The sequence below is a fragment of the Sciurus vulgaris genome (genome assembly GCF_902686455.1).
Source record: "Sciurus vulgaris genome assembly, chromosome: X".
NCBI lineage: Eukaryota > Metazoa > Chordata > Mammalia > Rodentia > Sciuridae > Sciurus > Sciurus vulgaris.
The window spans coordinates 122,499,024-122,516,800 of NC_136471.1; the positions used below are offsets into that span (position 1 = coordinate 122,499,024).

The 17,777-nt window shown below is 39.1% G+C and overlaps 1 protein-coding gene across 9 annotated transcripts in view; it reads left to right on the forward strand.

The window, feature by feature from the left end:
* MAP7D2 (MAP7 domain containing 2) overlaps positions 1 to 17,777 on the forward strand; it is a 120,568-nt gene that overhangs the window by 86,241 nt on the left and 16,550 nt on the right. For all 9 annotated transcript variants that reach the window (XM_079122856.1, XM_079122850.1, XM_079122851.1 and 6 more), the window contains 2 exons: positions 15,770 to 16,158; positions 16,720 to 16,852. In XM_079122856.1, the coding sequence (XP_078978982.1) occupies positions 15,770 to 16,158; positions 16,720 to 16,852 (522 nt within the window). The remainder of the gene's footprint in view (positions 1 to 15,769; positions 16,159 to 16,719; positions 16,853 to 17,777) is intronic.

The following is a 17,777-nucleotide window of genomic DNA, read 5'->3' on the forward strand; positions in this document are numbered from 1 at the left end:
CTTTCCAGAGTGGCTGCACTAATTTGCAGCCCCACCAGCAATGTATGAGTGTACCTTTCTCCCCACATCCTCGCCAACACCTGTTGCTTGTATTTTTGATAATCACCATTCTAATTGGGGTGAGATGGAATCTTAGGGTGGTTTTGATTTGCATTTCTCTTATTACTAGAGATGTTGAACATTTTTTCATATGTTTGTTGATTGCTTGTAGATCTTCTTCTGTGAAGTGTCTGTTATTTCCTTAGCCCATTTGTCGATTGGATTATTTGTATTCTTGGTGTAGAGTTTTTTGAGTTCTTTATAGATTCTGGAGATTAGTGCTCTATCTGAAGTATGATTGGCAAAGATATTCTCCCACTCTGTAGGCTCCTTCTTCACATTACTGATATTTTCCTTTGCTGAGAGAAAGCTTTTTAGTTTGAATCTATCCCAGTTATTGATTCTTGCTTTTATTTCTTGTGCTATGGGAGTCCTGTTGAGGAAGTCTGGTCCTAGGCCAACATGTTGAAGATTGGGACCTACTTTTTCTTCTATAATCTGAAGAGTCTCTGGTCTGATTCCAAGGTCCTTAATCCATTTTGAGTTGAGTTTTGTGCAGGATGAGAGACATGGGTTTAGTTTCATTCTGTTGCATATGGATTTCCAATTCTCCCAGCACCATTTGTTGAAGAGGCTATCTTTTCTCCATTGCATATTTTTGGCACCTTTGTCTAGTATTAGAAAGTTGTATTTATTTGGGTTTGTGTCTGTGTCCTCTATTCTGTACCATTGATCTACCTGTCTATTTTGGTACCAATACCATGCCGTCTTTGTTACTATTGCTTTGTAATAAAGTTGAAGTTCGGGTATTGCGATACCCCCTGCTTCATTTTTCCTGCGAAGGATTGCTTTAGCTATTCTGGGTTTCTTATTCTTCCAGATGAATTTCATGATTGCTTGCTCTATTTCTGTGAGGTACATCATTGGGATTTTAATTGGAATTGCATTGAATCTGTATAGCACTTTTGGTGGTATGGCCATTTTGACAATATTAATTCTTCCTATCCAAGAACATGGGAGATCTTTCCATCTTCTAAGGTTTTCTTTAATTTCTTTCTTTAGTGTTCTGTAGTTCTCATTGTAGAGGTCTTTCACCTCTTTTGTGAGATTGATTCCCAAGTATTTTATTTTTTTCGAGGCTATTGTGAATGGGGTAGTTTTCCTAATTTCTCTTTCTGAGGATTCATCACTTATGTATAAAAATGCATTGGATTTATGAGCATTGATCTTGTAACCTGCTACTTTACTGAATTCACTTATGAGTTCTAAAAGTTTTCTGGTGGAATTTCCTGGTTCTTCTAAGTATATAATCATATCATCCGCAAATAGGGATAGTTTGAGTTCTTCTTTTCCTATTCGTATTCCTTTAATTTCCTTGGTCTGTCTAATTGCTCTGGCTAGAGTCTCAAGAACGATATTGAATAGGAGTGGTGAAAGAGGGCATCCCTGTCTTGTTCCAGTTTTTAGGGGGAATGCTTTCAGTTTTTCACCATTTAGAATGATATTAGCCATGGGCTTAGCATAGATGGCCTTTATAATGTTAAGGAATGTTCCCACTATCCCTATTTTTTCTAGTGTTTTGAGCATGAAGGGGTGCTGTATTTTATCAAATGCTTTTTCTGCATCTATTGAAATAATCATGTGATTCTTGACTTTAAGTCTATTGATATGGTGAATGACATTTATTGATTTCCGGATGTTGAATCAACCTTGCATCCCTGGGATAAAAGCCACTTGATCGTGGTGCACTATCTTTTTAATATATTTTTGTATGCGATTTGCTAAAATTTTATTGAGAATTTTTGCGTCAATGTTCATTAATGATATCGGTCTGAAATTTTCTTTCCTCGATTTGTCTCTGTCTGGTTTGGGTATCAGGGTAATATTGGCTTCATAGAATGAGTTTGGGAGGGTTCCCTCCTCTTCTATTTCATGGAATACTTTGAGAAGTATTGGAATGAGCTCTTCTTTAAAGGTTTTGTAGAACTCGGCTGAGAACCCATCTGGTCCTGGACTTTTCTTTGTTGGTAGGCTTTTGATGACCTCTTCTACTTCATTACTTGAAATTGTTCTATTTAAATTGTGTATGTCCTCCTCGTTCAATTTAGGCAATTCATATGTCTCTAGAAACCTGTTGATGTCTTCGAGGTTTTCTGTTTTGTTGGAATATAGATTTTCAAAATAGCTTCTAATTATGTTTTGTATTTCAATCCTGTCTGTTGTGATATTTCCTTGTTCATTCCGAATTTTAGTGATTTGGGTTTTCTCTCGTCTTCTCTTTGTTAGAGTGGCTAAGGGTTTATCAATTTTGTTTATTTTTTCAAAGAACCAACTATTTATTTTGTCAATTTTTTGTATTGTTTCTTTTGTTTCAATTTCATTGATTTCAGCTCTGAGTTTAACTATTTCCTATCTTCTACTACTTTTGGTGTTGGTCTGTTCTTCTTTTTCTAGGACTTTGAGCTGTAGTGTTAGGTTGTTTATTTGTTGATTTTTACTTCTTTTATTGAATGGGCTCCATGAAATAAATTTTCCTCTAAGTACTGCTTTCATAGTGTCCCAAAGATTTTGATATGATGTTTCTTTGTTCTCATTTACCGCTAAGAATTTTTTAATTTCCTTCCTAATATCTTCTGTTATCCATTCATCATGTAATAGCATATTGTTTAATCTCCAGGTGTTAGAGTAGCTTCTGTTTTTTACTCTTTCATTTATTTCTAATTTCAATCCATTATGATCTGATAGAATACAAGGTAGTGTCTCTATCTTCTTGTATTTGCTTACATTACCTTTGTGGCATAATATATAGTCTATTTTAGAGAAGGATCCATGTGCTGCTGAGAAGAAAGTGTATTCGCTCTTGGTTGGATGGTATATTCTATAAATGTCCGTTAAGTCTAAATTATTGATTGTGTTATTGAGGTCTATGGTTTCTTTGTTCAATTTTTGTTTGGAAGATTTGTCCAGTGGTGAGAGAGGTGTGTTAAAATCACCTAGTATTATTGTGTTTTGGTCTATTTGGTTTCTGAAATTGAGAAGGATTTGTTTGACATACATGGATGAGCCACTGTTTGGGGCATAGATGTTTATGATTGTTATGTCTTGCTGATTTATGGTTCCCTTAAGCAATATGTAATATCCTTCTTTGTCCCTTCTGACTAACTTTGACTTGAAGTCCACATTATCTGAAATGAGGATGGATACCCCAGCTTTTTTGCTGAGTCCATGTGCATGGTATGTTTTTCCCCATCCTTTCACCTTTAGTCTATGGGTATCTCTTGCAGGCAACATATTGTTGGATCTTTCTTTTTGATCCAATCTGCCAGTCTATGTCTTTTGATTGATGAGTTCAGGCCATTAATATTCAGGGTTATTATTGAAATATGATTAGTATTCCCGGTCATTTGGTTCATTTTATTTATTTATTTATTTATTTTGACATGACTTGGTTTTTCCTTTATTTGACAATTCCTTTAGGATAGTTCCTCCCATTGCTGATTTGCTTCTTTGTTTTTCATCTCTTCCTCGTGGAATATTTTGCTGAGAATGTTCTGTAATGCTGGCTTTCTTTTTGTAAATTCTTTTAGCTTTTGTTTATCATGGAAGGATTTTATTTCATCATCAAATTTGAAGGTAAGTTTTGCTGGATATAAGATTCTTGGTTGGCATCCATTTTCTTTCAGGGCTTGAAAAATGTTGTTCCAGTCCCTTGGAAAGTTTTTATATGCGGAAGATAATATAGACCTTGCTTATATTTAGTACATCTGTTTGATGCAGAGAACATAGGATAAAACACAAATTGAAGGAACACTTGGGAATTTGTTTTAAATATCTCAAGGTGACATCAGCTCATCTTTCTAATGTGTTGCTGTCTAACAGTTTTCACTATTATTATTTTTCTCAGAGATTACTATGATTTTTGATGACTACTACTACCTACCTTTCATAGACTACTAATATCCTTCCACAACACGTCACTAAATTAATAGCTCGGTTTTTGTAAATTTTATTTTTTAACTCATTGTGTACCTTCTGTGCTTGTCTTTGGTGGTGGTATTGCTCTCTTGCAACCTCTTGATAATAATTATGTGAGTGCTACAATCTCTACTTCTCTGTCTTATTTCTTAGCCTTCTCAACTCTTATCCTCATATCACTATGCTGGTGTGAACTTGGGATATTTACATTAATAGAAAAGCCTATTTCATACTGGGGTTTTTCCAGGATTTAGTCTCTTATTCTGGATATTGAGTTATGGTTCCTACACAGATAGTAACTTGCAAGTTTCATCATTGTTATTATAAATTTCACTAAAATAATCAAGGGGGTTTTTGCATTCTATAGAGATGAGAATTATGCTCTAGTAGGAAGCAAGCTCACAACTGGCTTTGGGCTGTTTCTTTGAAGTTGAACATCTTGAAGAAAATCGTGTTTCTAGAACTATTTAATATTTTAAAAGACAAATCATCTGAATTTTATAAAACCCTTGTTGGATCAAATACTTTTATGAAATCCCATACCATTTTATATAGTTCAGTTTAGAGAAAAAATTTTGTTCTCATTCTTTCTTTTTTTTTTAAATTTTTTGTTGTATATGGACACAATACCTTTATTTATTTATGTGGTGCTAAGGATCAAACCCAGTGCCCCATGAATGCCAGGCAAGTGCTTTACCACTGAGCCACAACCCCAGCCCCTATTCCCATTTTTTCTAAAATAATAATAGGCACATAGTAGATGCTTTAAATATATTCAAGATAAATGAATGCAAAAGTCACTGTGTCAAATGCCTCAGAAAATAGTCTCTAATTCAAGGAACTTGAAGCAAGGTGAGAGGGAGCCATGTACACAGTGATGGCAGTACAGGTCCCAATCCAAAGGGCTGTCTGGCTCAGGACTTGAGAATTGACTTGTTATTGGACAGGGATCTAAGGACGTCCCCCAGAAAGGAGAAAGGGATATCAACTAGACCCTGCCAGCTTCTTGACTTACTTTGGAGAAAGGACCTTTAGGATGTGTCAAAAGAGTCACAAACAGATTCATTTAGGAGAGCAAGGAATACACATTCAGAGAGGCAGAGAATGTAGGCTGTCTAGAGAGTGGGAGTGAGATGGGCTTTTGGGGTCTCAGGTTCTTCTTTTAAAGGAAACTGTAAATAGTGAACATGAGCAGCATGTGGACAAAGCGTCAGCCTGGTGAGCTCAGTTCTCTGAGTCATGGAACACAGGTAACAGTGATCTAGTTCTTTTCAGGATCTTTTAAGTTGACATTATCTAGTCAATAGATAACATCTGGAATGTACCCATATCATATTGTCTCTAAGAATATTTTCCCTCGGCTGCTTTTTAATCTGAAAAAAACATTGTCTGAGCTAGCAATGTATGTAGGCATTAATTATCTGAACTCATAATACTCTAAGATTCAAAGGCTTTTTAGGAATTTACGTAACCAGTGAAGGTGCCCTTCAACAGATGAATGAATAAAGACCCAGTAGAGTATTGCTCAACCATAAAAAAGAATGGTATTATGGCATTTTCTTGTAAATGAATGGAACTGGAGACTATCATGCTAAGAGAAGTAAGTCAGACTTGGCCAAAGGTCAAATGTTTTCTCTGATATGCAAAAGCTAGTCCAAAATAAGTGGGGAAAGAAAAGGGGGAAAGTGGGAGAATTCAATCAAATAGAAGAAAGATGGGTGGACTAGATGAAGGGGGCTGAGGAGAGGGAGAAGGGATGGGAAAAGGGAAGAATGGTAGAATGAATATCTGAGCTAACTTTCCTATGTACATATATAAATATACCATAGTGAATCTCACCATCATGTTTATTCATCCATGAGACACTAACTATTAAGAAAAACTAAAAGTAAATAGCAGAAAGATCATAAAGTAGAGGAGAAGGGAAGAGAGGGAGGGAGAAGGGGAGGGGAAGTGAAAATACTGGGAATTGAATTAGAGCAAATTATATTCCATGCTTGTATAATTCTGTCAAAATGAATCCTAATGTAATGTATAACTAACAAGAACCAATAAAAAAAGAATGTATTTCTGGAGGAAAATAGACTTGGGGAGTAAAAGGTGAGGATGTTCATGGAACTTCTTTACACCTTCTCTGGAACCAGCCAAAACTGAATTTCCCCCTTCTCTGTGTTCAGGTAGCATCACATGCATACCTCTACCATTCATTCCTTCCACAAATACCTATAGAGTACCTGCTCTGTATCCAGCACTCTTCTAAGGACTAAAGGTGCGGTGATGAATATGGCAAAAGTTCCTGTCATCATGGAGTTTACATAACAATGATTAGCAAGCATAATATCAGGTGGTGATAATTGCTGTGAAGAAAAAAATAAGCAGGTCAGATGACAAGATGTGGTAGAAGAAGGCAACTGGATAACATGGTCAGGACAGCCTTCTCTGAGGTGATGATATTTGGTAAGAGCCCTGCATGAAATGAGGGGGCAAGGAGCATTGATCGTACTTCATTGTACTGTATGAGCATTTTAGGTTCACTTGACAGTTTCCTGCTACACTGCCTTGAGGGTGGGGACTCTTGGGCGGGCATGTAGCTCAGCAGCAAATCTCTGCCTGCCTCCTCTGCCTCGCATTCACAAAGCCCTGGATTCAACCCTCAGTTCAAAAAAAGAAAAAAAGAAGAGGATGGGGACTCTAGATTTCTTATTGCTCAGCAGGTGCTCAGTATGTGTCTGTTTTAGTCTGTTGGGTTGATTGGGTCCAGAAATGTTTCACAGTTGGGAGTCTTTCAGATTTTGGAATGTTTGCGTACATTTTACCAGTTAAGCATCCCTGAATCTGAAAATCTGAAATCTGAAACTTTTGGAGTACTGGCATGATCTCAAAAAGTTTGGGATTTTGGAGCATTTCAGATTTCAGAATTTCAGGTTAGGGATGTACAACCTACATTAATGAGTTGAGAAGTCTAAAGAGAAACAAATTTTACTTGATTTTAAAATGTTCAGAAAGTAAGTTTCCCACCAGGTAAAAATTAGCAGCTGTACCACAGTGGGTATGAACCACATCTGAAAAACGTGGGAACTCATGTAGATGTAAGTCGTTTCTGAAAAATCCAGCTAAACTATGTGGCAGTGAAAAAGAATGGGTCGTTGCTGCCCACAACCACATGAGTGGATCTGAGGAATATAATGTTAAGTGGAAAAATCCTCTTAATGGATTTAAGAATGTCAGTAGTGTCATTCCATTTATTATGAGTTCCCATATGTGCAAAACTAAACAATCTAAGAATGTGGTAAATGGATTTTTTTAAAAGTAAGAAAATGGCAAACAATTCAGGGTGATGATGGCCTCTGAGTGGGGAAGAGAGGGAATCGGATCTGGGTAGGGCATACAGGACATTGTGGTACATTGATAACTTCTTTCTTTTGGATTAGGTGGTGGATGTGTAGATGTTTGTTATATTCTTCTTCATACCTTGTATGTTTTGTACATGTTTTGCACACTTTGTATTGAAGAAAAACAAAGAGGAGACACTTGATACTTAAAATGGTATCATGTGCAAAATAAACCCCGTTTTCTTTTGATATTCCACTATGGAGAGCAAGTAATGCTATTTTTAAAGCACACTAAAAATGATGTGGCTTTGAAAGGGGGTATAGTTAGCCTCTTTGAACTCCTATCTAAAAGCTTAGTCAAGTCATGTGATTAATGATCCCTGTTCTTGTGACCTCCTAAGCTCTGACAGTGCATTGTTCTCCTCCCTGATCTCAGATAAATTAAGCCACAGTTGGGTGGCTGTGCATATTAAAAGCATTGCCCTTCTAAGCATTCAGGTTTGTTTTCATTGTTTATTTTGTCGGGTACTTGTGTGGGTTTTAGAAAACTAGCTTTAGCAACACCCTGAAAGATTTAGATGGAGCATAGCTTTCTTCCTGTAACCTAGAGATAAGAAATCAAGTGTGGCCAAGTGGATTTACCCAACCCTTCTCAGCCTCAAGTATTAATACTTGCCTGCACTTTAGTTTTTCAGTGTGAAATATTCTCTAATGGTTTTACATTCCTAGGAATATATGTTAAATTGGTTTGGTCATTATTATGAGTAATATTTCAGTTATCTACTGCTGCTCTTAACAAATCCCCCCAAGTTTAGTGGCCTACAACAATTTATTATTAATTCTCACAGTTCTATTACTTGAGTTTACATGGAGGTTCTCTCTCTTGGTCTTTCTTGAAATTGTTTTGTGGGTTAACTCACTGTCATTGGATGGTTATCACCATGGATCTTCTGTGCAGTTGTGGTTCAGTGTCAGCTAGGGCTGCAGTTCCCTAAGTCTTGATGACTAGAGGTCCAAGATGGATCATTTACTTTGCTGGTAGTTGGTACTGGCTTTTGGCGGAACAGTCAGCAGGGGCTGTCAATTAGTATTCCTGCATGTAGCCTCTCCATATAGCTTAGGCATCTCACAGTATGGCAGCTAGCTTTGAAAAGTGAGCATCTTCTAGGCAGAACATAGAAGCTGCCAGGCCAGTTAAGGATATGCCCTGAATTGGCACAGAATTACTTCACTGCTATGTACTATAATTCAAAGGAGTAAGGCCACCCCAGATTTAGTGGGTTGGAGAAATAAATTCATAAGATCATGTGGGATGAGAGAGATTTTTTGCCACCACCATTATTCTCCAATAGGTATTTGCATTTTTACTTGAAATTTTTCTTAAGGATAACCGATGGGCTTGGGTTGTGGCTCAGTGGCAGAGTGCTCACTTAGCATGCATGAGGCCCTGGGTTTGATCCTCAGCCCCACATAAAAATAAATAAATAAAGGTACAGTGTCCGTCTACAACTAAAAAAAAAATTTTAAAGATAACTGAAATGTTAAGTGACATCCTGTCCTTGCAGCCATACTTATACTCATCCATTCCATAGTCCTATATTTTTCAGTCTCATCAGAGGATCATTTGAATTTAGGTCATTTTTTCTTTTTTATCCTTTTTACTTTTGTGGGCTTTTTTTTTTTTTTTTTTTTTTTTTTTTTTTGGTGGTGCTAGGAAATTGAATCCAGGACCTTGTGCATGCTAGGCAAGCACTCTGCCAATTGAGTTATATCCCCAGCCCAGCCTTTTTATTTTGACCTTTTTAACCTTACAGAAAAATTACAAGACTAGAGCAAAGAACTCCTATATACCATTCATCCTGAATTAAACATTTAGCCATATTTGTTTCATTATTCCTATAACTCATTAATCTCATTCACAGTCTCACATATGTTCTCCATAGACATATACACTGACATGCATGCATGTGCAGATTTCTCCCAGAACCACTGAAGGTAAGTTACAGGCATCACACCCCTTACCCCAAAAAACAGAGACATTGTTTTATATACCCATAGAACAATTTTGAAAATCAGGAAGTTTAACTTTGAGATGTTATTGTTACTCAGTTTATAGTCTGTATGCAGCTTTAGCCAGTTCCAGTAAGATCCTTTATAGTATTAAAGCATTTTCTTCCCTTCGTCCAGGATCTCATCTCTTTTGTCTCCTTTAACCTAGAACAGCACCTCAGCCTTTCTTTTTCATGATCTTGACATTTTTAAAAGTTATTTTAAGAACTAGTCTTCAGTTTAGGTTGTTTTGATATTTCTTTATGGTTAGATTCAAATTGTGCATTTTGGGCAAGAATCCCATGGCTGGGATAATTGGGTCCTCAGTGTCTCATACCATGATCAGTTTGTTTCCCTTACTGGTGATGCCAACTTGGGTCTCTGGGTTAAGGTAATGTCCACAGGTTTAGGGTTTTTTTTGTGTATGGGGGTGTTGGTTTGTTCATTTGTTTGTTGTATAAGACTTCTTTTTCTCTCTAGGAAATAAATTTCAAAATGTTGGCTGCACTGTGCTGACAAGGTCACAGATCCCTCCCTCCCAGCCAGTGGATAGGCTATGTTTGCTGTGCTTGGAGTTAAATAAATGGCTTTGAGAAGATAGAACTAGATTCCAGGATGTGGAGGAAAAAGTCCTTTGGGGTTCTGCTTTGCAGTCAACCCATGTTCAAAAGTGTGACAACCCTCTCCCAAGAGTCAGTCTTGCCACTCTACTTAAGGAAGCACTTGTTCATATTTTCAGCCAGTCATGAAACCTTAAAATGTTATATAATCCAGTCCTGTGCTCCAGGAAGACTTTAATTCTACCTTCTTAAACAAACCTTATGAAGCCCCTTTGTCATATTTTTATTGAACCTAAAAAAATGAAGTAGAAGAGCTAAAAAAAAAAAAAGGACAAAGAACAAGTGATTTGAATGCAAGCCCTGGTAATTTCATCTGTTTGCATCTTTTTGGAAAGTCACTTAAGGTCTTAGGACTTTGGTTTTCTAATAGCCATTTCCTACCTACCTCTCTGGGTTAGTGTGGTGATCAAATAGAGCCTGATTAAAGAGATGAGAAGAAACTTCAGAATAAAACTGTATAAGTGCACAGTGAGTTCCACTGATTGATTCCTGTTTAATTTCTTTTCTAAGCTGTGTTACCTATTTCCAGGAAACTGGAAGGGGGGACAGAAAAGCTCTGCCAAATTTCATTTGGCTTAGTAGTGTGAACAGAGTTGGCCAGAAAATGTGACGCCTGCCAGATGAGTACTGCCTTGTTTAAGATGCTGGGCTCTTGCAGGGCAGCTGGCAGGGTGCTAAGTCCATATGAACAAATGGTGAAGCAGGGTGAACAGGAAACTCTATAGATAAAATTGGGAACTTCAAAGATTGTTCTCTGTTTTCTTGGTCTCTCATTGTTAGAAAAAAAAATCTGAATTGCCTATACTTCTCTAATTTGAAAGTTATGTGTTTGTTTCAGTGTTTTCTAACTGTTTATTGAACTGGGGTAGGGGAATATAAGCAGACTTCTTGAATTTTATGCCAAATAATCCACCCTTACTTCTCAGGCAGAAGTTATTTTTTTCCATTTTTTTATTAAAAATCATGAATTTACATAGGGCAATGTTGTTGATTCATTCTGTTATTTTTTCCCTTCCCCCCACCCCTCCCACCCCTCTTTTCCCTCTATTCAGTCCTTCCTTCCTCCATTCTTACCACTCTCCTTATCCCTAACCCTAAACCTAACCCTAGCCCTAACACTAACCCCTCCTACCCCCCATTATATGTCCTCATCCGCTTATCAGCGAGATCATTCGTCCTTTAGTTTTTTGAGATTGGCTTATTTCACTTAGCATGATATCCTCCAATTTCATCCATTTGCCTGCAAATGCCATAATTTTATCATTCTTCATGGCGGAGTAATATTCCGTTGTATATATATATGCCACAGTTTCTTTATCCATTCATCAACTGAAGGGCATCTAGGTTGGTTCCACACTCTGGCTATGGTGAATTGAGCAGCTATTTTTAAATGTATGTTTGTGGGTGTTTGGCCCAGTTTTACTTAGAATAGAACCTCACAGTCTGGTGTGAACCGAAACTCCATGTGACAATTCTATTAAAGCAAGTTGAAGGCTGCTCAAGGCTTTGCTAATTTAGAACTATCAGAACCTGTCCCACTAGGCCAGTCAGACCTTTTCTTGCTAGGATTGTAATCCCATCCCACAATTCAATCTACTTAAATGGAGCCATTTAAAGCAGATGTAGGGGTCATGTTGGCATTTATGACTGCTAAGTTTGCAGCCAGTTCAGGCCTCTTACCCATTGCCCCCATTCCAACTCTGGCAACCCTGATGGTGGAAGTAGTGCCTGCAGAAGAGTTCCTCATCCATCTACCCATTCATGGGCAGAGGTACCAGCAAACTTCAGGACCATAAGGCAGAACTCACCTCTTCAAGTATCACTTAGAGAAGCCCAGAGTGTGGCATGCTGCAGGTATGTCCCAGAGAGAGAACTAGAATGAACAGGGTGGTGTGTGTCTGATACCCTTGCTCAGTCTCACCAGTCAGAGAACTCATACCTCTCTCCCTGGGGAAAATGGTGAGGGTAAAGAAGAAGAGTGGACAGCAAGCTAATCTCTCCAGGCAGGCCCCTCCTTGCTTCTTAAGGAGCCAAGGTAGGAATTCTTACAGGAGGAGAAAATGTTTCTGTCTGGATGGTCCACAACAAGATAGCAAGTACAGGTGGTATGCCCCTGTAATCCCAGCAACTCAGAAGGCTGAGACAGGAGGATCACAAATTCCAGATCAGCCTGGGCAACTTAGCAAGACCCTGTCTTAAAATTTTAAAACATGGGCTGCAAAAAAAAAAAAAAAAAAAAAAAAAAAAAAAAAAAGGCAGTCTTTCCTATGCTTTCCTACGGCCTCTCTGACTAAACTCCAAATCCACCCCCTGTCTTTACAGTGCTGTTGGACCAAAGGCACATGTGGCATTCACAGGATGTTCAAGGGAATAGGTAGTGTGTTTTGAATTTGGAAAGACATTGATGATCAAGTCTCTTTAAGACCCCCTCATGATGGTTATGGCAAAGTGGGTATTGAGTTTATAGCCATGGATGCTGCTCACCTTCGTGTATCACTGTCAGCTTGAGAAAGCAATGGGGATTTGGGCATGGAGAGACAACACACAGGGTCTGCATGCTTAATGGTGTTACACAGCATGAAAGGAAGGAAGTACAAGATCTCCTGCCATATGTTTTTACATGATCTTTGAACATAAACAGGTTTTTGTAGATCCTTGAAAAACAATGCTTAAGTGGAGCACTATCAGTATGAGAGAGCAGAATGGGATGGTTTATCTATAGATAATTCAACTTCCTGATTTTGGTTTCTTATCTGTGAGGATCATTTGGAGTTTTATTTTATTATATATTAAAATACCACCAATATCTAATAGTTATTGACTTCTTATTCTATGCCAGTTCTAAAAAGAACATCTTGGGGTCTTGGTGACCCAAACTTAGGCTGAGCCACTGTTGTGACACAAGGAGTAGAGCAAATTTGTAAAGAGGAGAGTTGGGTAGATATGAACTCAGACTACAACTCCATTGCTTAGTTAACATGGAAGCCACTTAACCTTTCTAAGATGGGCTTCCTCATCTGTAAAATGGCCATACCAGTAGTACCTCTGTCATACTGGTTTTCAGCAACTAAAACACACACATATAAGGCACTCATACACTATCTCTAAAGCCTAGGCTTTCGACAGCCTATAAGTGTGCCTTGAGGTCACTGTGGGGATTGGATACTACCCCTCCAACCAGAGCAGCTTCACTCATATTTACAGATTGTATGTGTGTCTGTGTCTTCTCAGGACTTCTCAACTGAGGGGGAATATTGTCCCTGAAGGGACATTTGGCAGTATCTAGAAACATTTTTGGTTGTTACAGCCCAGAGGTTGCTATTGGCCTTTAGTGGGCAGAGACCAGAGGTGCCGCTCAAAATCCTGCAGTGCGCAGGACAGCCCCCTACAATACAGAGCAATCCAGCCCCAAATGTTAGAAATACCAGATTGAAGAAGCCTGTTACATATTCAGATGTGAATCACAGGGCAGGAGGTTTCTGTGTAATTTTTCTTTGATAAAGGAGTCTAGGAAAAGTTAGAAAAATAGGTCTATAGTGTATCTAGAAAGAATCACCTGATTGCCAAGTTATCTGAACAACTGCATCCCTTAGGAATTATGGGAGAACCCCAGTGTAAGTCATGAGCCAGCTGAACCCAAGTACAAAGAGAGTCAAAGCACCATCTATATAGACAAGATATATTTGAGTTCGGGTGGTCCCAGGAATAATGGAGTGATGACACCAGGAAGTCAGTTTGGCTAGTATGAAGAAATCCTTCCTACAGTTGAAGTTGTTCATCCATCTGGGAAGCAGACTGCCATGGAAGTTGTGGATGTCCTACCATGGAATTTTGATGCACACTGATTTTACATTAGTAGAATGTTGATACTGAAACAACTGGATTTTAGAAATTTAGATCATATTAAAGAAGTATACATTTTGTCAAGTGATCACCTATTCTCCACTACCATGTGGCCCCTCCTCCTGGCAGTGACTAAGAGAAGGTATTCTCCTGAGCACCAAGAACTGATCTTTTAGCATAAGAATCTCATTGGAAAACTAGCCTGTATCTTGCCCAATCCACATGCCACTTGAGGCAGCCTGAGACCAAGTTTAATATTGATCTGATAAGATTCTCCCCTTACTGCCAGGATCTGATTCAGTAATTCTTTAAACCTCTGGTGAGAAATTGGCCTTACATATTAGCTGAGTTGCCATTTTTATTGCCATTTTTATAGACAAAAACAGATGGATATTAGCAATTCCTGCTATAGTATTAAAACAGATAAGTTGTGGTTATCTACAGATTCATTTATATCCTTCTTAGAGGAATTCTGTACAAATGCTCACAAACCTCTGGGGTAAACTGGACATATCAGTCTCAATTGTTTCCTACATCCTCACCATTCAGTGCTCACCAGGAGCCAGTCCTAAGCTGGTAAAGCTATAACATACCTGCAATTTAACAAAATGGTGTTTCCCTGAATGTCTTGTTTTCACCTTTTACATCTTCCCAGTAGGGAAGAGAGAGATTCTTTTAAATCTAAGAACTCCCCCCCCATCACCCCTAATCCCATCTTTTAGCTGACATTGTTTCTCAGCATTTAAAAATGAACTGAGAACATTGAAGACATTGTGTTTAGTAAAAGAAGTCGGACACAAAAGGACAGATTGTATGATTCTACCTATATGAGGTAACTGGAATAGGCAATTTCATAGAGACAGAAAGTAGAATGGTGGTTGCCAGGGACTTGGGGGAAGGGGAATGTGGAGTTGTTTAATGGAAGTGGTTGGGGTGATGGTTTTACAACATGTGAATGTACTTAATGCCACTGAACTATACACTTAAAACTGTTAAGATGGTTAATTTTATGTTGTATATATTTTATCACAATTTAAAAAATGGAGCCAGCTTGTCCATTGCCATATGCCAAAGCCAGATCCAACTATGGTGTTCATCTGAAAAAAAGGGGATGAGAAAATGCCTAACACTCCCTCTATTTTAGTCAGTTTTGTGTTTTGATAACAAAATACCTGAGACTGAGTACCCATAAAGAAGGAGGTTTGTTTGGGCTCACTGTTTTGGAGGCAGGGAAGTTCAAGAGCATGGCACCAGCATCTGCTAGACTTCTGATTTAGGCCCTCATGCTTTATCATCTCGTGGCAGAACAGTGGAAAGGAAATGGACACATGTGGGAAGATCATGTGTGTGAGACTGAGATTAAGGGGAGGCTAACCCACTTTTTAACAGTCCACCCACTCTCATGGTAAATAATCCAGTCCTGAGAGATGTAACACATTGCAAAGAGACCTAATCCATTCTTAGAGAACTACTTGGTCTCTCAAGAAAGACTTTAATCTGTTCATGAAGGCAGTGCTTCCATGGCCTAACTACCTTCCACTGAGTCCCACCTTTTAATAGTTCTCCCACCTCTCAATACAGTTATATTAGGGACCAGTCTTCCTACAAATGAACCTTTGGGAGATAAATGGTATCCAAACCATATCCTTACATTGTCATCAAACACAAGTGAGATTAGGACATGGTATCATCATCCAGGTTCCTTAAAATATTTCCCCTTCCACCAGGGCCATCTTATAGATACCATATCTGTTAGGGGGAAAATACTATAGATGCTTTGGGGTGTGTGCTAAAGCCCTACATTTGTTCTTCTAGAAAAATGGAATTATTCAACTTTATGAAATGAGCTATGTTAGGAACAGAGTTCTGTGGTCAGTCCCAGTAAATTATGACTTGCTTTTGGTTTTCCAGGACAACTTCAAAAGTGTATCCACAGTCTCCAAAAACAGTGAAGCCACCATACCCAGGGTCTCCTGTGAAGTACCGCTTTCCCCCGGTTCCCAGCCAAGAAACACTCAAGAAGAAAGCAGAGAAAGAGAAGAGCAACAAGGAAAAGGAAGATGCCTCAGGTCAGCAGGCTGCTGGCCATCTTGGAGAGGAAACTCCAGAGAAGTATGTGACAGACAAGCATGCTACTGAGAAGCACATGGCAGAGAAGCATGTGGCAGACAAACAGGCCACTGAGAAGCACATGGTAGACAAGCATGCAACCGAGAAGCACATGGTGGAGAAGCACGTGGAGGAAAAGCATGCCATTGAGAAATATGCTGCTGCAGGAGGGAAGGCTGAGAGCAGTACAGGTAGACCTTCTTTGTTGACACTGCCCCTGGGCCTTGGCAGTTGACCTAGTGACCTGATCTACATTTCATTCTCTTGTGTTTGGGGGAGAGGGATTTTTCCTACTGGGACAACTTCATCTCATACCACTTTCTCAGACTTGCCCATTGCTCCTAAGTCCTGCCCCTCAATCTCCTGAGGGTTCCCTGGAGGAGACGACCTAGAGGCTGACCCTGCTTTTGGCTCTGGAAGCCCACAGGAATAGTAAGGAAGACAGGCTGTACCCAGCCAACATCAGCATGCCCCATGAGAATTCTTAAAGCCTCTGTGATGCAATGAGTTCATCCAAACGGCAGCTACTGTGGGACTTACTTATGGCCCTGTCTCCCATGTCCACTGCCCTCCACTGTAGAATGTATGTGTCCAGGGTCATACATTCTCCTGCTTAGTGGCTAATTGTAACACTATCCTGGTAGCATTTCCCATCACCTCACTGATTTTTCGTGTGGCATCTGCTGTGTGAGTGAAATCATTATATTCGTTTCCCTTGATCTAGTCCTCTTGCCATCTCTTCTTTGATATAGCCTTGGGGAAGCCCACAGCAGGTACCACTGATGCAGGAGAGGCTGCAAAGATCCTAGCTGAAAAGAGACGACAGGCTCGGCTGCAGAAGGAACAGGAGGAGCAGGAACGATTGGAGAAGGAAGAACAAGAGAGGTATGCAGATGCTCAGAGTTTTGGTGTGATCTCATGTAAAGGCTGGGCTGGAAAGAGCAGCTTGCCTATTCTTTTTAGAATTTTGGTACTGCTAAAACCCAAGCATAAGTAAAGAAACCTGCAGTGCCTGGACTGCATGGAAAGTGTTTAGGAGATGGTATCTTCTATTAGATGTAATTAACAGACCTTTTCAGAGAACCTGGAAACTCATAGCTCCTGATTCTAAATATTACAGGCAGCTTCCCTTTCTCCTCTTGGACTTGGAAACCGGGCAGCTACCAGGGGAATGGAGCTACCAGGGGAATTTGAGGTTTGTTTATAGAATGAGATTCTCTCTGGGAAGACAGAAGGTCCTGGAGGTAGAGATCTTGATTCTGCTTCCCAAATTGTTTTCTCAATTTTATCCTAACTTATGACCCAAAGTGAGAGATTTGGGCAGGCTCCTCTAGATGAAAGGGTAAGAGGGGCCAATTTCATAACCCATGAGCAATGAGGTATAGGGAAGTCCTATCCTAGAGCAAGACAAAAGATGTCATTACAGTTATCCTTAAACTTTGGTGAGTATCAGAATCATCCAGGTAACAGTGAAAATGCACTGGGCCCGAGCCCTATCCTTTTAGTGGTGCGCCAATGTTTGAGAACCACTGCAGTGATTGTACCGGGCAGGGCACTTTGTCACAACAGTCCTGTCTTTTCCAATCTTTGTATTCAAAGAGGGAACTACATGTTAAAGGACAAAGTCAGTTTTATCACTAAATTGATAGAGAAAACTCTTAGAATAATCACAGAGTACAGTCCAGAACTGTTTAGAGAATGAACATGACAGGAAGCAAGCAGCACTCTAGCACTTAGGGCCAGGAATGAATTTAAAATAATAAATAATAGTATATATATTTTTTATTCCTAGTGACCTTGCCAAGTCTTT